General features: G+C 27.3%; 1 protein-coding gene across 1 annotated transcript in view; it reads right to left on the bottom strand.

The window, feature by feature from the left end:
* Positions 1 to 15,644: 15,644 nt before the first annotated feature.
* The window catches only part of LOC107446646 (uncharacterized), a 210,058-nt gene continuing 204,005 nt past the window's right edge, over positions 15,645 to 21,697 (bottom strand). Inside the window, exons 21-22 of the mRNA XM_016061338.3 lie at positions 17,255 to 17,356; positions 15,645 to 16,048 (exon numbers count right to left, since the gene is read on the bottom strand). Coding sequence (XP_015916824.2) covers positions 15,962 to 16,048; positions 17,255 to 17,356 — 189 coding nt within the window. The 3' untranslated portion in view covers positions 15,645 to 15,961. The remainder of the gene's footprint in view (positions 16,049 to 17,254; positions 17,357 to 21,697) is intronic.

Here is a 21,697-nt window from a genome sequence, read left to right as displayed (position 1 = left end):
TGTAACATGCATATAATTATATAAATCCTTTATTGGTTTACCATGTCTAATATTTTGTTTTATATGATAAGAAATGGAATAGTAGTATAAATTGGAAGAATATTATTGTATGAATTATATTAAATATTTTAATTGTATTTTTTTATTGTTTATCCGATTATTATTATCTAATTATTATTATTTCAATTAACATAATTCCAATTAATATAATTCCAATTACTCTTAATCCAATTGCTATTATTCAAATTATTATTATTTCAGTTATTATAATTCCAAGTAATAATAATATTAACATATTTCATAACTAAGAAAATATGTTTGCTAAGTGTATTAAAAAATACACTTCTGACCCAGATAAGAAACAAATTCATACATTAAAAGCGCTTTTGAAATTATTTTTTCAGTTCTTTATATTTTTATAAGATACCTAAATAATGGAAGACAAGCTTTTAAAATGGTTGAGCCAATAATATACACTGAGAAAAAAGTAAATGGTTTAGTAAAAACTACCAAAATATGGTAAAAATTACCGTGTTTCTAGCAGCTGTATCGGAACACTAAGTAGCTCAATAATTCTTACCGAAACGCTTCGCTAATGATTTTGGTAAAATTAACAATTAAATATGGTTTTATAATATGTGATAAAATTTTGTAAATGTGGTAATTTAATTATGATACCTTAGATCATGACCTAAAAATTATTTATTAGGTTAAATTACTTTTCAGTTCTGTATTCTTTAATTAATGTGTAATAATAGGAACTATAATTTTAAAAATCAGAATTTCCTGTGAACAGTTAAATGAAATTACCAAATGAATGGTTCGAATACCCTATATTCTGGTTTTATTAACCAGAATTATGATTTTTTCGCTTGAAATGTCATTACTATACAGTACGGTACTTTTACCCAAATATGTGTACGTATTGTCTGACATTTTAAATATTATCATGCCGTATTTTATTTTATGTGCAGATAAAAACCTCGCATACAATTTAACCCAACAATTTAGGGTAAAATGAAGTAAACATAAAAATTTAAAAAAATAAATAATAATAAATGTTATCCTATACACGAAAAATTTTGTATTCTTATACAGAAGTTATTGACACTTTAATTAAAAAAGCGAGCATGTTTATTTAAAGTGATAACACATATACTTTGTCTCATGAAACTTAATAAAGAAATCAAAGTTTTCATTATTTTTTTTAGTTTCAACTTTAACTGGAAGAAACTAAGTTATTTTAGAAAATAAGTTTACGAGTTTTACAAAATAAAATTTATATACAGAAATTACATCTAAATGAATTTTCCCTTTCTCTAATCTTATCCCACTGAACAATACATCCAACTCTATTTTTATATTGCAAAACATTATGATTACGCTTTCCTATTAATTGCAAAGCATGCAGCCTTCATCAGCCAAGAATTCCTCCTAGAATTAATACAAAGCACTTGTTATGCTCACGCTACCATAAGCTTATATGGAAGAAGCGCATGGCTTAATTTTACCACCTAACCGTTAATGTTGTTTGCAGAATTATTTTTATTAAAAAGTCACAAGCAGTTGCTCTTAGGGTGCTCTTAAGCTTTTAAATTAAAATTTTATTTCTCATTTATTTTTAACTGCAATTTTCCTGTTTACGAAACACTTTTGACGTATTTTCGCCTGCATATTTTAAAAACGATTATTTTTCATCTCATTGTATGTTATGTTTTATTTTTGTATAATTATATGATTTCTTTTTTGCCTGAATATATTGTTAACAATTAATATCATCAGGCTGAAAAATATTAGACAACATAAACGACAGTATGTTTCAAATTTCACATAGTATTATTTAAAAGTGATTAAATTTTTCTAAGAGTAACATCGGGAATTTAAAAATGCATAAGTCAATTAAATTATTCGATTTGATAAATTCAGTCTATAAATGTCATGTTTCCTGTTACTGCCAGATGCTTGATATTATCAAAAAAATATTTAAAAAAATTTAAAATGCTTTAAATTTTTTCATGAAAATCACATTTTAAATCATATTTATACAGACTAAATACATTTAACTGATTTTGAACTAGGATTATCAAGTAAATAACCAACTGGTTTCACGGCTTGCGGTGGAAGGAGCATTGCATGCACTGCAAAAAATTTCGGATTAAATTACGATATAAAGTACTTTAGGTGCATTATCCGTAAAATCCATTTTACCGTAAAATCTATTTTACCGATAAATATTACTCTGTAATTTTTATAGTAATATTTTTTTTAAATTAGAGTAATTCAATAGTTTTTCAGTTATTATTACTGAAAGAATTTCTTTAAATCCATTTGATCCGCAACATATTCCTGTAAAAGTGGATTTTACGGTAAAAAATACCAAGACCCTAGGTGCTGGTTTTTTCTACTGGAATTTGATCCGGAATTTATTAAAGTGCAGCTTACGTGAGACATTCATAATTATATAAAGTCGTCCAGAACTAAGAAACGTGTCTTACTAAGGGTTTTTTCCGGTATCTTTTACCATAATTTGATCCTAAATTTTTTACAGTGCGATCTCTTTACTGAACTGCACGACTGGCATCCGGATTCAGAGCTTTCAGCTTCACCTGCAATGCACGACACGGCTCGCTACAAACGACCTTTGAAAGTCCTATCTCTTTGATGATTTTGAGCAGCTTACATAACCGGTTTTATAATATCCAATTGATAAGTTCCATTCCATATTAGACACTATATGATTGTTCTGAATATAGCCACTTTATTGTAACTATTTTCAACATAATGCGAACAACATTTTTTTCTCATGTTATGTCAATCTATGAAGTCCTACACTTCTGAAATAGAATCTATATCATTGCACAGCGTGTTGAAACTTTACTGTAACTTAGCATTATTGTATCGTAACTATTTATAGATCTTTTTAGTTTAACTATAATAGAAGGAACAAATCCGTATATCAACTCTTAAAGCACAATTTATTTAGTTAAAACATTATTTTGGAATCTAACCGGCCGAAGACTCCTCGTGAAGTAAGTGGTGACTGGTGCACGTTAGATCTGTTGGGTCGCAAAGTCCTCCATGTTCCCATAACAAATCAATACCTTTGAGGGCACTGAATTGGAGATTGATCGTTTTCCGGTTCACGTCAAATGGGTGTATGAATGGGACTGCCCTATAAACGGGTGTGGCAGAAGTCGAATTCCTGGTCATAGATGGCGCCACTGGAAAATATGAACAATTGCACTCCGTTGCTTTAATGACCTACGATAACAACAACACTTTAAAATAAATGGAGCATATATTTTAAATGTAAATTTAAAATATATGCTCCATTTATTACCTTCATTTCACTTCATTCTCACATTTCAATTTTACAAAATTACTTTTAAAACATTAATTTTATTTCATACCAAAATTTCAAATATGCAATGTAAAACTGAAATGTGAGCTATATAGTAAATTAATGTCCTTCTCGTATTTTAATATTATATCAATGCTTTGTCATTTTTTACATCTCATTTACGACATTATTTTAAATCATACTCCTCATCATAATCTTTATACATTTTATTTCAACATTACAAAATTGAAATACGGGATATACCACTCATTTCATAGCATTAATTTTATTTCATGTCCATATTTCAATATTGCTTTTTTATTTGGCAAATACCTATAAACTATACTGTCGAATACAATTTTATATTTTATCTTATTGAATGGATAAAACTACATAAAATATTACCTTATCTAGTTTCTAAACAATATCATTCGAGAATATTTTACATAGGATTCCAAAAAATGAAATATTACAAGGGGAAATCTTTTGAAATTGATCAAAAGATTTTTTTCACGATTGTGTGATACCTGATAATCAGATTTCTTGCTTGTTTGTTTTTTTTTTTACCTAAGGTATATAAAATGCTTAAAGTATTTCCTAGCGTGATGGAACATCTATTTCTTTCCACTTTCTCGTCCATTTCTCTTTTATTTCCTTGTGTCGTATCTCTTAGTGAATAATGCGAAAAATTTCATCGATTCCTCTTTTATATCATTTTAAATGTTTGGATATGAGGAGATTAGAGTAGTTTTTCTCTTTGTGATACATCTACAATTTCATATATATTTTCTTACTCAAATTTTTTTCTTAGAAATACAAGCATTCAAAAACTCTAAGCTTATAGAGTTTTTGAATGCTTGCTTATAGAGTTTCTTGCTTGTAGAGTTTTTGGATTATATAGAAACGGAGGATCAAAAACAACTGAATCGTATTTGTTTTAAATAGATTTATTTTACATTAATCGTATATTTATATCATGTTTTCGTAGAAAAAAAAATCTTCGTATACATTTTCGTAATCTTTATATAACTAATTAAATTTAAAAAAACTTTTAACGTTTTCGAGTACAAAACTATAATTAAAAGTTATTTAAAAAAAATTATTAAAAAAGTTATTAAAGTTAAGTTATTAAAAGTGAAAAAATAAAAATTGTATCACACTCTGAAGAATCATCATCGAGATTAATCAAAGCAAAGAAGGAATTAAAATCATCGGGAAAAGTTTATTTGTCTTGTGGAAATAGAATGCATTTCCCTCTTTGAACACTGATATACAGTTTGATCTTCGAATAGACTAGTCTTTGAAGGTTGTGAATGTTTGTTTGATTTGATAGATTTGAAAAATCATTTAAATTTGATAAGTTTTTTTGCCAAGTTTTATGAACCTCATTTTTCAATTAAAATATAGTATGATGGTCATTATAGAACACTTTATGAAGCACGCATTTGATTTATTTGATGAGTAACGTATTAAAATATTAATTAATTTTAATCTCAATTATTTAATTCTGTATTATATTTCAGAAAAATCTGGAAAAAAAACAAAGAATTTAACTCTATCATCCTGAATCACATGAAAGAAATAATATAGTTGTGTATATATAATAAACAAAAGCAAACTTTTACATTACTTTTGCTATAATACAGAAAATATAATTATAGAACATTATTGTGAAAAGTGAATGCAGCAACGTCTTCAATTTTCTTCCATAAAAAGTGTACTCCAAAAATGTTAAATGATGCTAACAAAATTCAAAATAAATAATTGCGAGTACATAAAAATAGTGATCTAAAAGCACTATAACAATCTAATTTATGGAAAAGGAATGTAAATTTAAAAAATAAAACTTCAATTTTGTTTTCAAATTTCGTGGCGATAGTTATTTGCAAACTTTTTTGCTGAAACAGAATTGTATTAAAAAATGAATAAATAAAGTGCTTTTGTGCATTACGTTTTTATGCCAGAAGTAAGTGACCAACAAAAAATATTTTATGTAAAAGCCCTGAAGCAACTGATATGCTTAATGTTGGAGTTTAAGTAAAACCTCGACAATTGGCCAAAAAAAANAAAAAAAAAAAAAAAAAAAAAAAAAAAAAAAAAAAAAAAAAAACTCTTTTTTTTACGTTTTCTAGTGAGCAAATACTGCAATATTGTATACAGTAAAAGGAAAAACTCTTCCTATTTACCTTAACTGGTCCATTCAGATTTTTATTTGTTCTGTTCCCCACACAATTGCTACCAAACCGTCGCTACATTCCAACCGTGAAATTTCTGAGGAAAAAAAAACTCTAACATTGAGAGATAGGTGTAAAAATGAATACACATAATTTATGAAAACCTTTTGAAGAACTTCATAAGGTTTCAAATGGAGCGTGAACTTTTTTAATCAACTGATACATCTGCTAAAGCTATGACTAAATTCTTTTCAATTTTTTTTAATCTGTGGTAGAGGAGAGTGGGGTCATTTGTAACATTTTTTACTTAACTGTTTTTAACTAACAAAAAATCCAATATATTATAAGTATTACTTGACAGACGAGTAAAGTAGTCTATCCTCTACTGGAAAAAAATACCTTATTTTAAATGTTATTATATTAGTTATTAACAATTTTTGACAGTCGTGCACTTGTCACAATTGTCCCCACTTACGGGGTCAATTGCAACAGTTCATAAATTCAACTAAAACATAGTTAATTATACATATTATCATAGTTGTGATGTATTTTATTATTGATAAAAATAGTAGTGATATTTTAGGAGTAAAAATGATAATAAGCAGAGACCAAAAGGATTAAGCTTTGAACTTTAAGGGGCTAAAAATTTTAATTTATGCTGTGAAAAGTGACGAATAAAATAATGCACCTGCAACATAATATAAATGATATCGCAAAATATTGGTCGTCCTTAAAGAGTTAAGTAATGATTTGTAAACATAAGATTATTTATTTTCAGCTGTTACAATCGTCCCTTTACTTATTGTTACAATCATCCCCAAGACGCCATTTCAGCTTCATTTGTTAAAAACAATGCCAGTTAATTAACAAAATTAATCTTTTTTTTGAAATGTCAATTAAGGTGTTCACTTACATATTCGGTTAATAATTTTTATTTGTTTAAATAAAATTACTTTGTTACAATATAATATTCTAATACCAAAAAAAGTACTTACGTAGCGTGAGAATACCTTTTGCGATGTAACTCTTTCAAAAGTACATAAAAATGGTTGCCAGCATGGGTGTACATGTGGATTTATTAAATACTCCTTATGCGCCACCTAGGAACCAAATCTAGAACCCGACAGGAGAAATTTTTGCTCTGTTACAATCGTACCCTGTTACAAATGACCCCACTCTCCCCTACAAAATGCTGAAACAAGATTTTAAATATTAAACATTTTTATTACGTATTTATTTCATAAATTCGTCAATTTCAAAATTGATATTTAGTTTTTTTCTGCGATTTTTTTTTAATTTTCAAAGTGGCTTCACCTCGAAATATTCATATTTGTATCACTTGTTAACATACTTTTAAAACTATTTTGAAAATTGCAAGGAGCATTTATTTCATTAATACATATATATTTCATAGTTTTTAAAAAGAATTGCATCGTTGCCATAGAGTTTCAAAACTCATACTGCGGCTGACTGGATCTTGCTTCATAAATAAATTTTCTGTTATAGGAATTCTATTAGTTATCTGGAAACTAAGCTAATGTATCATTCTCTTATTACTAATGCATATCTGTTCTCAATTTATCTTGAACTCATTGAATATACTGAGAAATTTTTTTTGGCCTAGGAAATAGCCCATTTTCTTACTAAACTTTCATCTTTTATCTATTCATTTCTTCCGTCGATAATATGACAAAAGCATTTTAATATTTTACTCCTCGATATGTCAGTTTTACTATGCGATTATATTCGTTTCAGATCATGAATTTCACAAAAAAAACATTCATAAAAATTTATTTCATTAATTAATTAAATCATTAATAAAATCATCATTCATTAATTATTAATTTAATTTGAAGAATCATCCTTATTCACAAAATTCTGCTTCAAGAAAAACGCATTAGAAACGGACGAAAGGGGTGAAATATGTTTAAGAAATGAATGAATTAAGCACTATTTTTCTGTTGATGCTTTATTTATTTCCTCCGATTAACATACTGCTGTGTACTTAGTGAAACGAAGAAAATAAATCTCTCTCTCTCTTTATTTACATATATATANCATATATATATATATATATATATATGTTGATAATATGAAAAGGCTCTAAAATTAACTGTTATAAATGCTTAAAGTAAAATTTTTTAATAGTTCTGTATATTTTCAAACAGAGGGACGTAATTTGTAGAAGTTGTAGCTATTACAAGTACAGTAACTACTGAAACATGTTTTTGAGCTTCTGATTGGAAACATTTTGACTGTATCATCTCTGAAATATTTCTGCGAGTATTTCGGTTAAAACACTTCCCTTGTTATGTTAGGGAAACGTGCTTGTACTCACTAAGAGATCTGTGTCAAATTCTTATCGCATTATTACGGGTCTGTAACATTGCGTTGATTTCTTGAGCTGTACGAAAGAGTATATGTATAAAAGAATATGTCTTGGAAACTTACACCTTACCGCAAAATTTTCTTTAAAAAAAATAATTTTAATAAACTTTTATTAGAAGAATAACTGAATTTTTTTCTCCAGTGTAATGTTTTCTTTTTAGTTCCGTTAACCCTTTAATTTTAGAGATAAAAAGTCTGTAATTTGAAATAAAATATTCAAATAGCTCCCATGAAATATTATTTAAATAATACCACTATTAATTATAATCTTTCCATTTATTATATCCTTTCTTAAAAATCATATATTGTTATAGAAGACCTTACCATTTTTTTCCTTCATACTTTGATTTTTGAATATTAAATTACGCCCTGCAATAGCTATTATACTTAAATTTGTTTTAAAATTATTAAATGAAATAATTATTAAAAACATTTTTGCATATAATAATCTGGGGAGAGATTATTTTTTTACCGTTTGCTTAAAATGCTTTTATATGCTGATATATAGAGATACGGCAACATGTAAGAAAATTGAAAATGGTCTAAAGGGGTTTAAATATTTTTCTCTCTTCTGTAAAATTAGTCCATCACATGTAGGTAAAAGATGGTAGTCAAACAATGCCACATTGGATGATTACAAGTGGTGTTCTGTCAATTATTACAACTGAAAACCATTATGTCTCCATAGCTTTTATCAACTTATTTTTTTCTTCTTGTAGGTCATTGCCTCACCAAAACTTACTGATCGAGGATCGCAGCACATTTTGCAGATATAACCGTGCAGAAAGAGGTTATACGTTTTCATGGGGTCATTTAGTTTTTAATCTAATTGAAAAGGAAAGTTTTAATTTTTTTTACTTGTTTTTTTTTTAAATTTGCAATTTTATAAAAGCTAACTCCTTGCAAAATTCTCAAGCACTTTGCGACGCGCCATACTTATTTTATTTTATTTTAGAACTGGTGTTGAACAGCTTATCAATTTCTGTGTTTGAGACAATCAATTTTCAACTCCGTAGCCATGTAATCTTGAATCAAACCCAGAAAACAATGGCATTTCTAGATCAAATTGAGACAAACTAGTCTTCGTGAAAGAATTTTTGATGGATTTTTTTTCTGTGAGTGTAAAACGCAAGAAAATTCACGAAAACCCTCACGGTTAGCACGACGGCAAGAGGATTGTAACCCACGATCCGTCTATTACTGAAAATACTTTACGTCAACACTGAGGTCGGTGCGAAACGGGAGCAGAATTCGTATCAACCAGCTACCGCTTTGAATCGAACTTGAGCAACCTCATCAAATTGGTCATTTTCATATTAACATTTAAAGTCTGTTACTTACAAAAAAGGTACTCGCATTGTCATTTGCAGATTAAGCGGAATTATTTGACACAGTTAGTATTCTAAACTAAAATATTATGTAAAAAATGCAAAAGTTTTATGAGGTTCAGTTTGGTTGCGGAGAATTTAATTATTGAAATTATAAATGAAACCGAAATATATGATAAATAAGTGCAAAAATGCTGCAAATTAAGTAATAACGAATGCAGTACGAATGCAAGCAATTTATTCTAAAAGTTCAAATTTATGTAGTCAATAATAATTAGCGATAATAGTTATAATCCCCAATCTCGTTGAATAAATTGTCACTTTAAAAAATGCTTGCAAATACGGAGCTGGGAAGGAACCTTGTTATTTATTGATAAAAAATGTAGTATTTTTATTATAATTTTTAAATTTAATCTTTTGAGTCTTTTGAAACACAAATTTTTGAGTTTCTAATTTAAGAGAGAAGAGTCTTTAAGTAACAATTACAGCCAATATAGCTTTTCACCCGTGGAATGATTAGAACTTGGCAACGTATTTAAAGTGAAAATTTAGTTTTTGATAATTAACAACCTGACAGTAACTTCAAAATAGACAAAATAAACTTACTATATTATTTCTTGACATAGAAAGCTATATGTAAGTATATATTTAGTCTCTTCAAAAACTTTCCTAGTGAAACCTTTGAGGCTAGATCTGAGAACTTGAAAATTTGATCTATAAATCTGATTTTCTGATTTTTTTTTCTTTTAATGGCTGTATATGTCAAACACAAATGAAAGTTTTAAATGTTTGTTGTATAAGGTAGGTTTTATAAATACAAAGGCAAGGTTACTAGAAATTAGGCTTTATTTTTTATCACACCAATAACAATAGTATTAACATAATACATGAATAATACCAATCAATTATTGATATTATATTTACAAGAATTAAAATTATTTTCTTATTGAAATCTAAAAACATTGAATGTATTTTATTTTTTACTTTTTTACCAAAACTTTAATTGAACTCATAACATCTTACATAATTTCAGGAATATTTCCTGACACATTAAATAATATTTAAAACTACAATGTTACGAATACAATATTAGCAAATTACACAAGAAAAATTACACTATTGAAAATACTATAATTCTTTGCAAGGGGATAATCTTTACATTATATTGGTTTTTATTTATTAATGTTGCACTTTTTATATTATTTCATAGAATTCTAGAAAATTTTCTCTTTTATATTATTTTATTATCCCTGATGTAAGAGTTCAACAAACAGATATATATATATATACATACATACATACATATATATATATATATATAAACGAAGAAAATTTAAATAAATTATAAGTTTTATTTACTGTGCATAAACTGCAAGTATATAGAACTCATAAAATAAGTTAAAAATATAGATAAAACATAGAAAATAATTAAGATTAATGAAAAGAAAAATTATTAGAATAAAATAAAAAAAATATTAAATTTTATTTTATTATACTTAACTTTATATACATATATAACGTTTCTTATAAAAGAATATTTTTAAGCGTGCTTTATAAATGATATTTATTCAAAGCTATTAGAAAAAAACAAACAAATAATCATTAGAATTCTTTCTTAGTTTGGTAACATTTTTTTGAATAATGTGCAACTTATCCTTTCAACATTATCGATATCATAGTTTGATTTATTAAGAATGTTCTGAAGGAATAACAATAATGGCCTGAAACAAAATCAATAGCGAGTAGCTCTTAGTTCTAAGTGTTGTAATATGTATCTATCGCAAAAGGTATATTTTGTTTCGATTGTCGTTATTTCTCTGACGTCAAAGTAGTCAGAATGTGATTTATAGAGAATATTCCTCTAACTTTTCATCGTATCTATATAGATACGATAAAAGGTTATGAGCCCTTGACATTTGAGTTAATCTTACTTTTAACACCCTTTTCCCTAACCTGTCTAGCCATTTCAAAAACTAATCATTTTGATCTCGTTGCCAATTCAGGTATTCATTGGAAATGTGATAATGAGTGGCCTATTGAACAATTTATTTTATCGTGCTTTTCTTTTTTCCCCCCCTTCTCCTTTTAACCACAGAGAATGAAACAAGAATTCGTTTTTTATTCTATAAAAAGTTTTATGTTTTTTAATGACAATGATTTGATTCGTTCAAAGTTGTTTATTATGAACTCTGATTTAACGAGATTCTAGGTTTAGCGAGGAAATTTTTTAACTCTTTAAGGTTAAAAATTCTTTTTAAAACCCCATTATTACGGGCATAACTCGAATTTACGAGGAGTTTTTGAAAAAATTTCTTGAAAAATCGTCTATTGAATCTGCCAGAAAAAAGCAAGTTCGTTGAAATTTTATTTCCTTTGAGAGGTTAAAAGTTCAATTTGTTTTAAAATTGTAAGTTGGTAAGTTGTAGGACAGTAAAGAGAAACAAAGGGAATGTATGTGTCTTGCTATAATTGCAATAACTAATAACAGATTCTACTATACAAACCCTTGAATATGTGTAATATCTATCGTTGCGCATGTTTCTGATCAAATGTTTGTAAAACATAGAATGAGATAGGGATAAGGAATAGAATAATAAAACTACAGCATTCTACATCCGAAGACGAAAAAAAAAGGAGATATCTAAAATAATAATAATAACAAAATTCCTCCAATTTAAATTCAGTCAGTGTAAATAAAATTTTTTAAAATGTGTATTTTATTTTTTTATAAGGTTTTTTGTTGATTATTGTAGAGTGCGTAAAAAAAAGAAATAAATAAACGAAACACGCCGAATCTTTCACTTTTAATTCCCCTAATCATCGGATTTTCTCGTTGTAGGACTCAATCTTAATGATTTGAGGGGTTGACATCAAATAAGGTAATTAATTTGTGTAAACGATAATTTAAGTTACAAAATTAGACACAACATGTTTCTCGCAATAAACAGACCTTCAAAGTATAGGGGGTAGCCGCAATCTGGGTAATTAAGTCCCAATAATTCGGCCAGAAAAGCGGTCCTAAGTTCGGACCCCTTAATTTTACTTTTTGCGTATTTCGCTATATATCGACAACTTTTTAAGCGGATTAAAATAATTTTGTACACAATTGTAAAATTCGTTTTTTCAAAGATAATTCAAAACCTAAAAAAAANATATTTATATATATATATATATATATATATATTCCGAATAATATGTAGCTTATTACATGAAAATTGTATTATTTTACCAAAGTTCATTCAATGGCATACCTGCCAACTGTTACTCATTTTGCGTACTATTTTATTTTTACATTTAAAGGGGTAGTAAAATGTATGCTTACTACTTATTGCTTGCATTTATAAATTTAATTCAAAATGATTTTGACAGCCCTTAAGTTTAAAAAAAAATCTACATAAATATAAATGTATAAAAATCCCTTTTCGGTTGGTTTAAGCATACGCCAAAATGCGAAATAAATCTTCGCCTGTAAATGTGATTTACTTTTAATCTTACTGCCACTGGGGTAAATCATAATCGGAGGGATTGCAAGTTGGCAGGTATGCAATCGGTTAGATTTTCCTTTTTCTTACTGAGGTTATCTGAATTTTAATTGAAACCTTCTTTTCAAAAAATAAATTATTTCAATGTTATACGAAAGACATTATCTTCAAAAATTGCTCAAGAATTTCATTCATTAAAAGAGAAAGAATCAAATCAATAGTATGCTCTCAATATTTTTATATATACAAAATATACCAAAAAACACAGATATTAAGAAAAGTGACAAAAAAGATAAAAGCATAATCTTAATGAATCATTTATTCGAATCTCTGAAATGTCACTTAGAGCCTTCTTCAAGCAAGGATTAACTGAGATTTTGAAATGTCGTCGAATATAAATTCTCAAAATTCTGCGTATTCGTTCACTTTCCGTGTTAACGTTTTTGTGCTGTGTAAATTTTCTTGTGAGATTGCAATATTTTTATTTCATTAGTTCACAGATACATTCAAGCATATTTAAATCTATAAATTAATAACATTTAGGAAGTATGAAATAATACGTATAACAGTTGGAAATAGATGATCTAGTAAGTTTGCATACTATATCTTTTAATCTTTGTACTATGTACATTCACTAGTGCAGTTGAGGTACAAAAATATACTTTGTTCTCGGTATGTGTGATTATTTGATAAAATGTTTGAACAACATTCACTTTCAGCATCTTTAAACAATGATTACTTTCAACAAATACCAGAATTCAATTTTAACCGCTTGTCAATCTTCACTATTGAAACTGAAAATCTTGCTTAATGAAATAAACCATTTATTTGTGAAGAATGATTGATTATTTAGTGATTTAAACTACTTTTGCAAAATTAATCATTAATTAAACTAAAGTGAATGCACGTTTTAGGGTTTCTTAACTTTACAATTCAAGTTAAAGCCTCATTTTCAAAATTATTCATTGCATAAAGGTAATAGCAATTATCATACTGTAGTAATGCAAGATATAATAGTATAACAGTAATAATATATACAATTTTTAGTATTTCTAATAATATATTCTGAGTATTTAATCTCAGTTAAAAGACACTTTTTCCCATCTGTTGATATTCGTTTTCATAAGATTAACGTGTTGCACTTTATCTTTCTTTCATTACTATATTTTTAAAGATCATGAAATAGCTAAACCTGTTCAAACTATTATTTCTCATTTAGTCACAAAAAATTAAATACTATTGCATGATAAGATATAAATTTTCTCAGCATATATTCTTAACTTGAAAAACGAAATAAAATCTGTAAACTTTCTTCCAAGTCAATTAGCTTATTTTGTAATTTTTTAGTTAGTAGTTGCAGAAATACAAAATAATTTTTAGTTATTATTTTGTATTTCTGCAACTTTTAGATTGATAATTTGGTAAATCATTTGGCACACTTCATCACTATAAAAATTTGTAAAAAACACCCATACTATTTGTCTACATAAATAAAAGTAAATATTTAATCTAGGTGAATTTCTGCGCGTAAAAACTATATGATAAGAAATATTAACATTAATGTCTAAATTAAATCTAACTCTAGTATGTTAAGTAATAATATTAAATCAAACATTTGTTTCCTTTATTTCGTTAACCATTAACATTTTCAAAGAAAATCTTCAATTAGTTATCTGATGTTGCTAGCACAAAAAATGTTTACTTAAAAGTTTTTAATACTTCCATTATTCTTTTTCAAATATGATGCAAGCAGAAGATTAAGAAGAAATATGGAAAATATTATTAACTACATTGATGAACAAAAGACAAGCCAACTCTTTTTTAACAAAAAATTAAATTCCGTTTCCAAGCAACAAAATTAAATTCATTTTATGTGAAGAAAAACATTATCAAAAAACAAAAGGCATCTCTATATTTTTCTGAAAAACTTTCTTTTAGTAAGCAACGATATTTTTACCCTTTATCTAATTTAGAGATAAACTCGTTTAATGATTTTCAGTTTTATTTTGATCTTTTCAAATTGTCCTCAGACATCAAATCATTTTTAATTCCGAATAATCTATCAGATTTAACAATTGAACCAACAATATTAATTTGTTCCACAAATATTTTATTTTCAGTGAATAATATGACCTTTTATCAACGTCTAATTGTTTGCTGTCATAGCGCAGGTTGTTTAACTAAACTTGGCATTATTTCAATGTTTCGTTACCAACTCAATCTTCTCGTTTTTTTTAAGTAACTACTTGCAAGTAATTTTTCCACTTGGTGTAATTACTTTTCAAAACATTTTTAGAAAGTAGCACTTATAAAATCAATAAAGAAAAATTCATTAAACTTATTTCCAAAATTTTATAGCCTTATCGCTAAAACAAGATTTAGCTTTGACCTTGGATCTCAAATTAGTTCTTAATTTTAAAAATCCTACGGTTGGTATTATTTACGACTTTTTTCAACAGTCGTCAATTGTTTCCTTGCAAAATATTTATTTAATAATAAGTAAATTTAGTTCTTATATAATAACAAGCACAGTTCGTGCTATGCTTTATGTATTTCAAACTCATTTAGATTAAAAACCTGAGAGCAATTTTTAATTGTAAGTACTAATAAATTGATATTGTGTGTTATTTTTATTTGCAATTAGCTGCCAAATTGTATCAACTTCGCTTACTTTTATCGCCTGCTTACATCATTTAAAAACTAACATCACGCTTATAAAAACGCATTCCATTTATATAAAATTTGAATTTGTAAAAAAAGATAGATTATTCTGTACATGAAAATCAATTTTTTCTACATTTAACAAAAACAACTATCTTTTAAATTATATGTTGAAAAATCAAAATTAGTTAATTATAGAATTTAAGATACTCTTCAAAAATATACCCGTTTTTATACTGTGATTGTTTTTACCAGTGAAAATAAGAAAGAGAAACATGTAAATAAATTTTAAGCAAAGATAGAAATTTGATAAAAATATCAATAAAAACAATTCTCAGTTCAATCATCGCATTATCAGTGCTTTAATGCTACTGACTTACACTGCAAGGAACTTTTCCAAACTTCATCTGTAATCTACTTGTTGACAAGTGTGCAGAGAAGAGTTATTATTAACTTCAATAAGCTTCCAGCTACATGTTTTTGACAAGCGGAGCTCTTTCTTTGATTCATTTTAAATGGCTTCTTCGTCCAATAGTTGTTTAAAAGGAAATTTCAGTTCGCACTTTTCAATTATGGAAATATTGAGTTTCATTCGTGTTTTGCATACGGTTCTAGAAGTTTCCCTAATGCCAAGGTATTTGGGTGGGTCAAGTAATACTTGGCATTGTGACCTGCCTTTAAAAATAAAAGCATGTTAGAAAAATAAGCTCAAATGTAGCATAAGCAAAACACACATGAAGGTGTTAGATTACTTTAAAGCATATTAATAATAACAGACTTGACAAAAATTTAACGCCTTATAGATCTAATTATACGTTTTTTTTTAAAGCCTTGCATTTAATTTTTAACCGTCATCGAGTATAAAATAGTCTTATAATATTTTTACGGCTTTTCAAATAAGATAAAAAGTTGACGACAAAATAATAGACGCTTGCTTAAAAATTAATAGATTGCACCAAATGGTTAAAGAAACCCTTTCATGAATACAGTTAAAAAATTTTGATTTGAGACGATTTATATTCATTCAAACTCATAACTGAAAAGAGCCCTGTATCGATTAGTTGATAGGTTAAATTAAACGTAGTTTTTTTTTCAGAAAAATGTATCATTCGGGCTTGAAAAGCGAAATAATTTTATGAGAAGTTTTCAACACAGTTTCCCTTCCTACAGGATGATGAAAGTGTGATTGTAAATTTAATGTCTTAAGTCCTCCAGTGTTTCACGTGCCGCTTAAGTTAAATAAATTGCTCTAGTTGTCACTAGATTGGGGCAGGCTGGATTATTAATTGGACAGCAAAGTAGTCAATTACAATGAGTGAGATACGTCCTCTTTGATCCACATATGAGTGTGGTACATTGCACTCTATGCAATGGTGCTCTTATCTATTTTCGTGTGCTCATGTTTATTTTGCTTGCATCATCATTGATGAATCATTAGACGTGCTATTTTTTAATTGGAGTGCTTTGACCTTAAGAGATTGTATGTGTCCAGACAAAGAAGGGTTTTTCTAACTCTTTATTGAAACCAATCGACGCTTAAGATTATAATCACTTCCAGTTTGCCAAGATACATCTTTTTCACTTAATGGGATAAAGTTACCATTTGCTGATCTTACATAACGTGCAAGTAAGGATTTTTCATCATGCTGTCGAAGAAAGGACATTTTCTTTGTTTAAATAGAATGATTAAATAAACTTGTTTTTTTATGATTCATTTGCTGCTCGATAATTTAGTTAACAAATTATATGCATGCAAGCAAGCCATCACTCTTATGTAACTTGTATACTTTAAAGTAATATTTAAGTGCAAAATACTAGTATTGTCTCCATCTTTACTTAAATGCAATTTAAAATTCTTAAAAGAATATAAAATATCCTTACTTTATCTTCAATATTTTCATCAGCACCAGCTGATTTTAGTAATCTATACAAAGTACCGTTGTCAGGAAGAGCAGAAGCGTAATGAAGTGGCGTTCTTCCTTCCTGCAATTCAAAACAAAAACATGTTTCTTTTATTGTTTATTGGAATTACATACATTTGCAGACTAGGCTAATAAACCTTTGTCAAATCGAAGTACAGATAGCACTATACAGAGAAGGGCAGCACGAAGATACATCCAGGGTAACAGCGGGATTCGAACCCGCTACTTCAATGCTTTACATAGTGTTAGGCGGGCGATACCACTCGGGCAGGGAGTTCCCCCAAAACATGTTATTTTACTTTACAATATGGTTTGCGAGCACAGCCATTTCATGTATAAAAATCTTTATTAATTAAATAACTAATTTATGTATTTATTTATTGCTATACATGCATATGCAGGCTTGTTTACTCATTCTAAAATGCGATTTACTATTAGCACTGTCAATTTGAAGAACAGATTTCTCAAATTAGAGAAAGACATTTCAATCAAAACATTTAATCTATAGTAACCTGGAGGTAATGAGTTTGAGTCCCACCTGGTCACGGGATGTATGTTTGTGATGTCTTTCTCTATCTTGTGTTATCCGTACTTCAGCTTAAAAAGGGCACATAATCTGAGGTTTGTAAGTACACAAGCCTGAGTAAGTGTGCTTAACTATAAATAAATAGATGCATCTAGATTACGATGGGACTCGAACCCACAACCACTAACATCAGGGCTCTCCCAACATATCTTTTACATCCCTGATGCGAAATAGTTAAGCTACTGATTTTGTTTAACCTTGTCCAGACATTTACACAGTTACAAATTTGCATTTTTATAGTCTTAAATGTTGACAGCATACCTATAGCGTACATAGGAAAGAAACAGTTGACCGACTAGTTAACAGATATTATAGTAACTGACTAGTTAACAGATATTAGTAACCGACTAGTTAACAGATATTAGTAACCAACAAGTTAACAGATAATTAGATATATATATCTTAAATGTAAATAGCATACCTATAGCATACATAGGAAATAGAAAATTAACCGACTAGTTAACCGACTAGAAGTTGACATGTGTTTGCGAGGTAGACCTAAGTGGTTATCAAGTTGAACAGTATTGCGTCATCTCAAACTATACTAATACTGTTTAAATTACTTAATTTTACGCCATTTTTTACCAATCAGCATAGTAATAAAAACCATATTTTATTGTTAAGTTTACTCAAACCTCATCACAGTGCATTTTGGCTTCTCCATAGAGCTAAAAAGCACGGTATTTTTTCCATATTCTGGTAGTTTTGACCATATCTTTTTCGTAGTATAGAAACAAGCAAAATGCTTAAAAATGAGTTGTCAGTAATTTTTTAAAATTTAGGGGTTACACTATCATATCAAAGTCATTTTAAGTTTCATAACCTCACAATGAAATTAGAAATGTTATCGTTTATAAAGTAAATATTTTTCATATATATCATAGAATCCTTCACTTATAGTGCTATCAATATTTAAATCAAAACAATTAAAAAAATCAAAATTATAACAATGAATTTTAATCTACTAATATCAAGGCACGAAATGTTTCTGATATTTTTTCGCAATACTTTACAATGACTTAAAAAAATTTATATATTAAATTAGCAGACAAAATCATAAAAATGCATCAGGAATAATTAATATCATACTAAAATTTCTTGAATATTTTTTGCACCAGTTTCGACTTCATTTAACAAAATTAATCTTTTAGTCAAATTTATAAATTAAATATTTTTTGGTAAGCAAGATTTACATACGCAAATTTTCCTACTTGCTAAAGGGTAAGTCAAAAATATTAAAAAGTCAAGTTTTATAAGTATAATTATAATCTATATAATTACCGATAATGTATGAAATCGTCAATTAAGAACGTTGGAATGCAAATCTTAAATATCTGAAAGACTGAGTTTAATTTGCTTAAGTAAACATATTTTTTAACTAACTTTAAATGCAAGAAATACTTTTCAAAGATATTTTATTTACCTTAAATACATAACCGGCCTCAAAGAAAAAAGGTAATTAAGAATAGCTTCAAAGATGAATTTGCAAATATTTTGCAATCCGAGCATGAGTAAGAAGTAAGAGTTAAGAAACTCTTTTATATCCTGAAGTTAAACATTTGCAAATTAAATATAAAGTCAAAAGACTCAAGGAAAAGCGAAACATATTTATTTTTTATCTTAAGACAAAAAATAGCTATCTCATTAATTAAACTTCAAAGAATACTAAAACATTTTTCATCACTGCTTTGAATATTTTTTTCTAAATATGTAATTTACCTTCAATGGTGGCTGCATTTTAACTTGCAAAACAGTGAAAGTCATTAAACTTAGTAAAAGTAAGACAATTGTCTCTCAGATATTTAAATTAGAGTTAATTTAAAACTTCAATATACGATGTCAATTTTCAGGTATAACATCAAATTGTAACGAAATTTAGAACACAAGAGACAAAACTCTCAAAGAGTATTTATTTTTGTATTTTATGCTTGCATTTCTAGATAAAAACACAATAATATTTTTTTAACTTAAAGTAATAGGATTTTATCACATCCAGATTATTTTATCACATCTTTTTTCTACCACGCAACCACGCATCTTTTTTCAACCACGCGTACGATATTCCGGATCAAATTATTGAATGAAGTACCGGAACTTTGGATGCAATATCCGCAATATCAATTTTACCGTAAAATGCATTTTTACCTTAAAATATAAAACGTAATTTCTTCAGTAGTAATTAGAGTGATTCAGTAATTTTACGGAAATTACTACTGCAGAAATTATGGTATACCAGATTTGTTGTTTCGTAACATGTTCCGGTATGAAAATGAATTTTGCGATGTCGGTACTTCATAACGTAATTTGACTCAGGATTTTTTATATTGAGCATGATAATGTTTCTTGGAATTTATTTTTTGAAGATAAGAACAGGTATTATATTGATAAAAAAAACTTTTTTTATTTAAAAAGCTTAGACAATGATTTCTTTCTAAAAATATAGAAACATATTGTTAAATTTAAATCTTTGCAACATATTTATTAAATTCTAGAATAATTGTCTACGGTCTAGAATATTTACTTACTAATAGTTAACACTTGTAGTAAATTAGAAAAATAAGGGACACAATTATCGATGGTTAAGGGACACTCTGGTCCAATTCTTCTCTACTTTTGTATACTTTAATTACTTTATTTCAAGCTCTGTAAAATATGAAAACTCACAATTCATCACATTTCTTCATTTTCGGAGAAACTATGTGAAAATAACATTTTATCATATTGAGGAAATTTGCTATCTTCACTTGTTGTTAATACGAATTTCGTCAAAATCAATTGTCTTAGTGATAATTTTGATTAAGATACCTGATTAGATAATCCAAGATAACATAAAAAGAGTATTTAGGAGTATGAATGAATAAAATCTCACTCATGCCCAGTTTTCGAAACCGAAAACGTGTTTGTACGCATTTATTATACTCTAAAGTTAACTCTATATAAATTCAACTCAAGTAATTTTATAAATAATTTCACTCTAGTCCATAAATAAGTTAAACTTTAAATTACACAATCAAAATATTATTATACTGTTTAAGTGTATAAAAAATGCAATGTTGAACTATGCATTCCAAGAATGAGAATTTTCTTCCAAAAATGTTCATTCACTTGATCATTAAATATATTTGCCCGGCAAAATCCCGCCGACAATCATCGTTAATACAAAAATAAGACGATCTATTTTTTAAAGGAAGAAATGTATTTTTTTTTTCTTGAAAATGTGGTTTGGTGTAGTATTAATTTTAAAATGAATTAATAAAAAGTTACCCACTCATTTTGTATTTGTATATATTAAAAATCACCAAGTAGTATAATGGTTCAATTTTCTTAAAATAATTTCAATTTTTAATTAAAAGATAAAAATTTCTCTGTATAAAGGTGATAAGATATAGACCACAAATTATTCAGCAGAATTAAAATTCAAATAGAGGCTTAGTATTTGCATTCTGAACTTTATTTTTAAGAAAAGTAAAAAAAAATGTGCTTTTTAACTGAACATATATTTTTGCTACAGGCAGTTTAAAACTTTATTTCCCAAGTTGCTTTCTCCTTTTTTTTAAACTTGCCATTTAGTTTGTTCTTTTATAGAATAAAAGATTTTTCTACTGAGTTTCAAATTTTTTATCCTCGACCTTCCCTATCATTCGACTTCCATACATTCTCCGGTTTTATTTAACAAGAATTTGAAACAAAATCGTTTAAAGAAATACAATGTTGATCTTATTTAAAGGTTTTAAAACATGTTTTACAAAGTTTTATAGTCCTTTAAAATTTATTTTTTGCATTTCATTATATAAATATTTTAAGTTTTTGAATATA

The sequence above is a fragment of the Parasteatoda tepidariorum genome, chromosome X1 (genome assembly GCF_043381705.1).
Source record: "Parasteatoda tepidariorum isolate YZ-2023 chromosome X1, CAS_Ptep_4.0, whole genome shotgun sequence".
Lineage (NCBI taxonomy): Eukaryota > Metazoa > Arthropoda > Arachnida > Araneae > Theridiidae > Parasteatoda > Parasteatoda tepidariorum.
The sequence above is the reverse complement of the archived record's forward strand: the minus strand, read 5'-3'. Positions and strand labels throughout refer to the sequence as shown.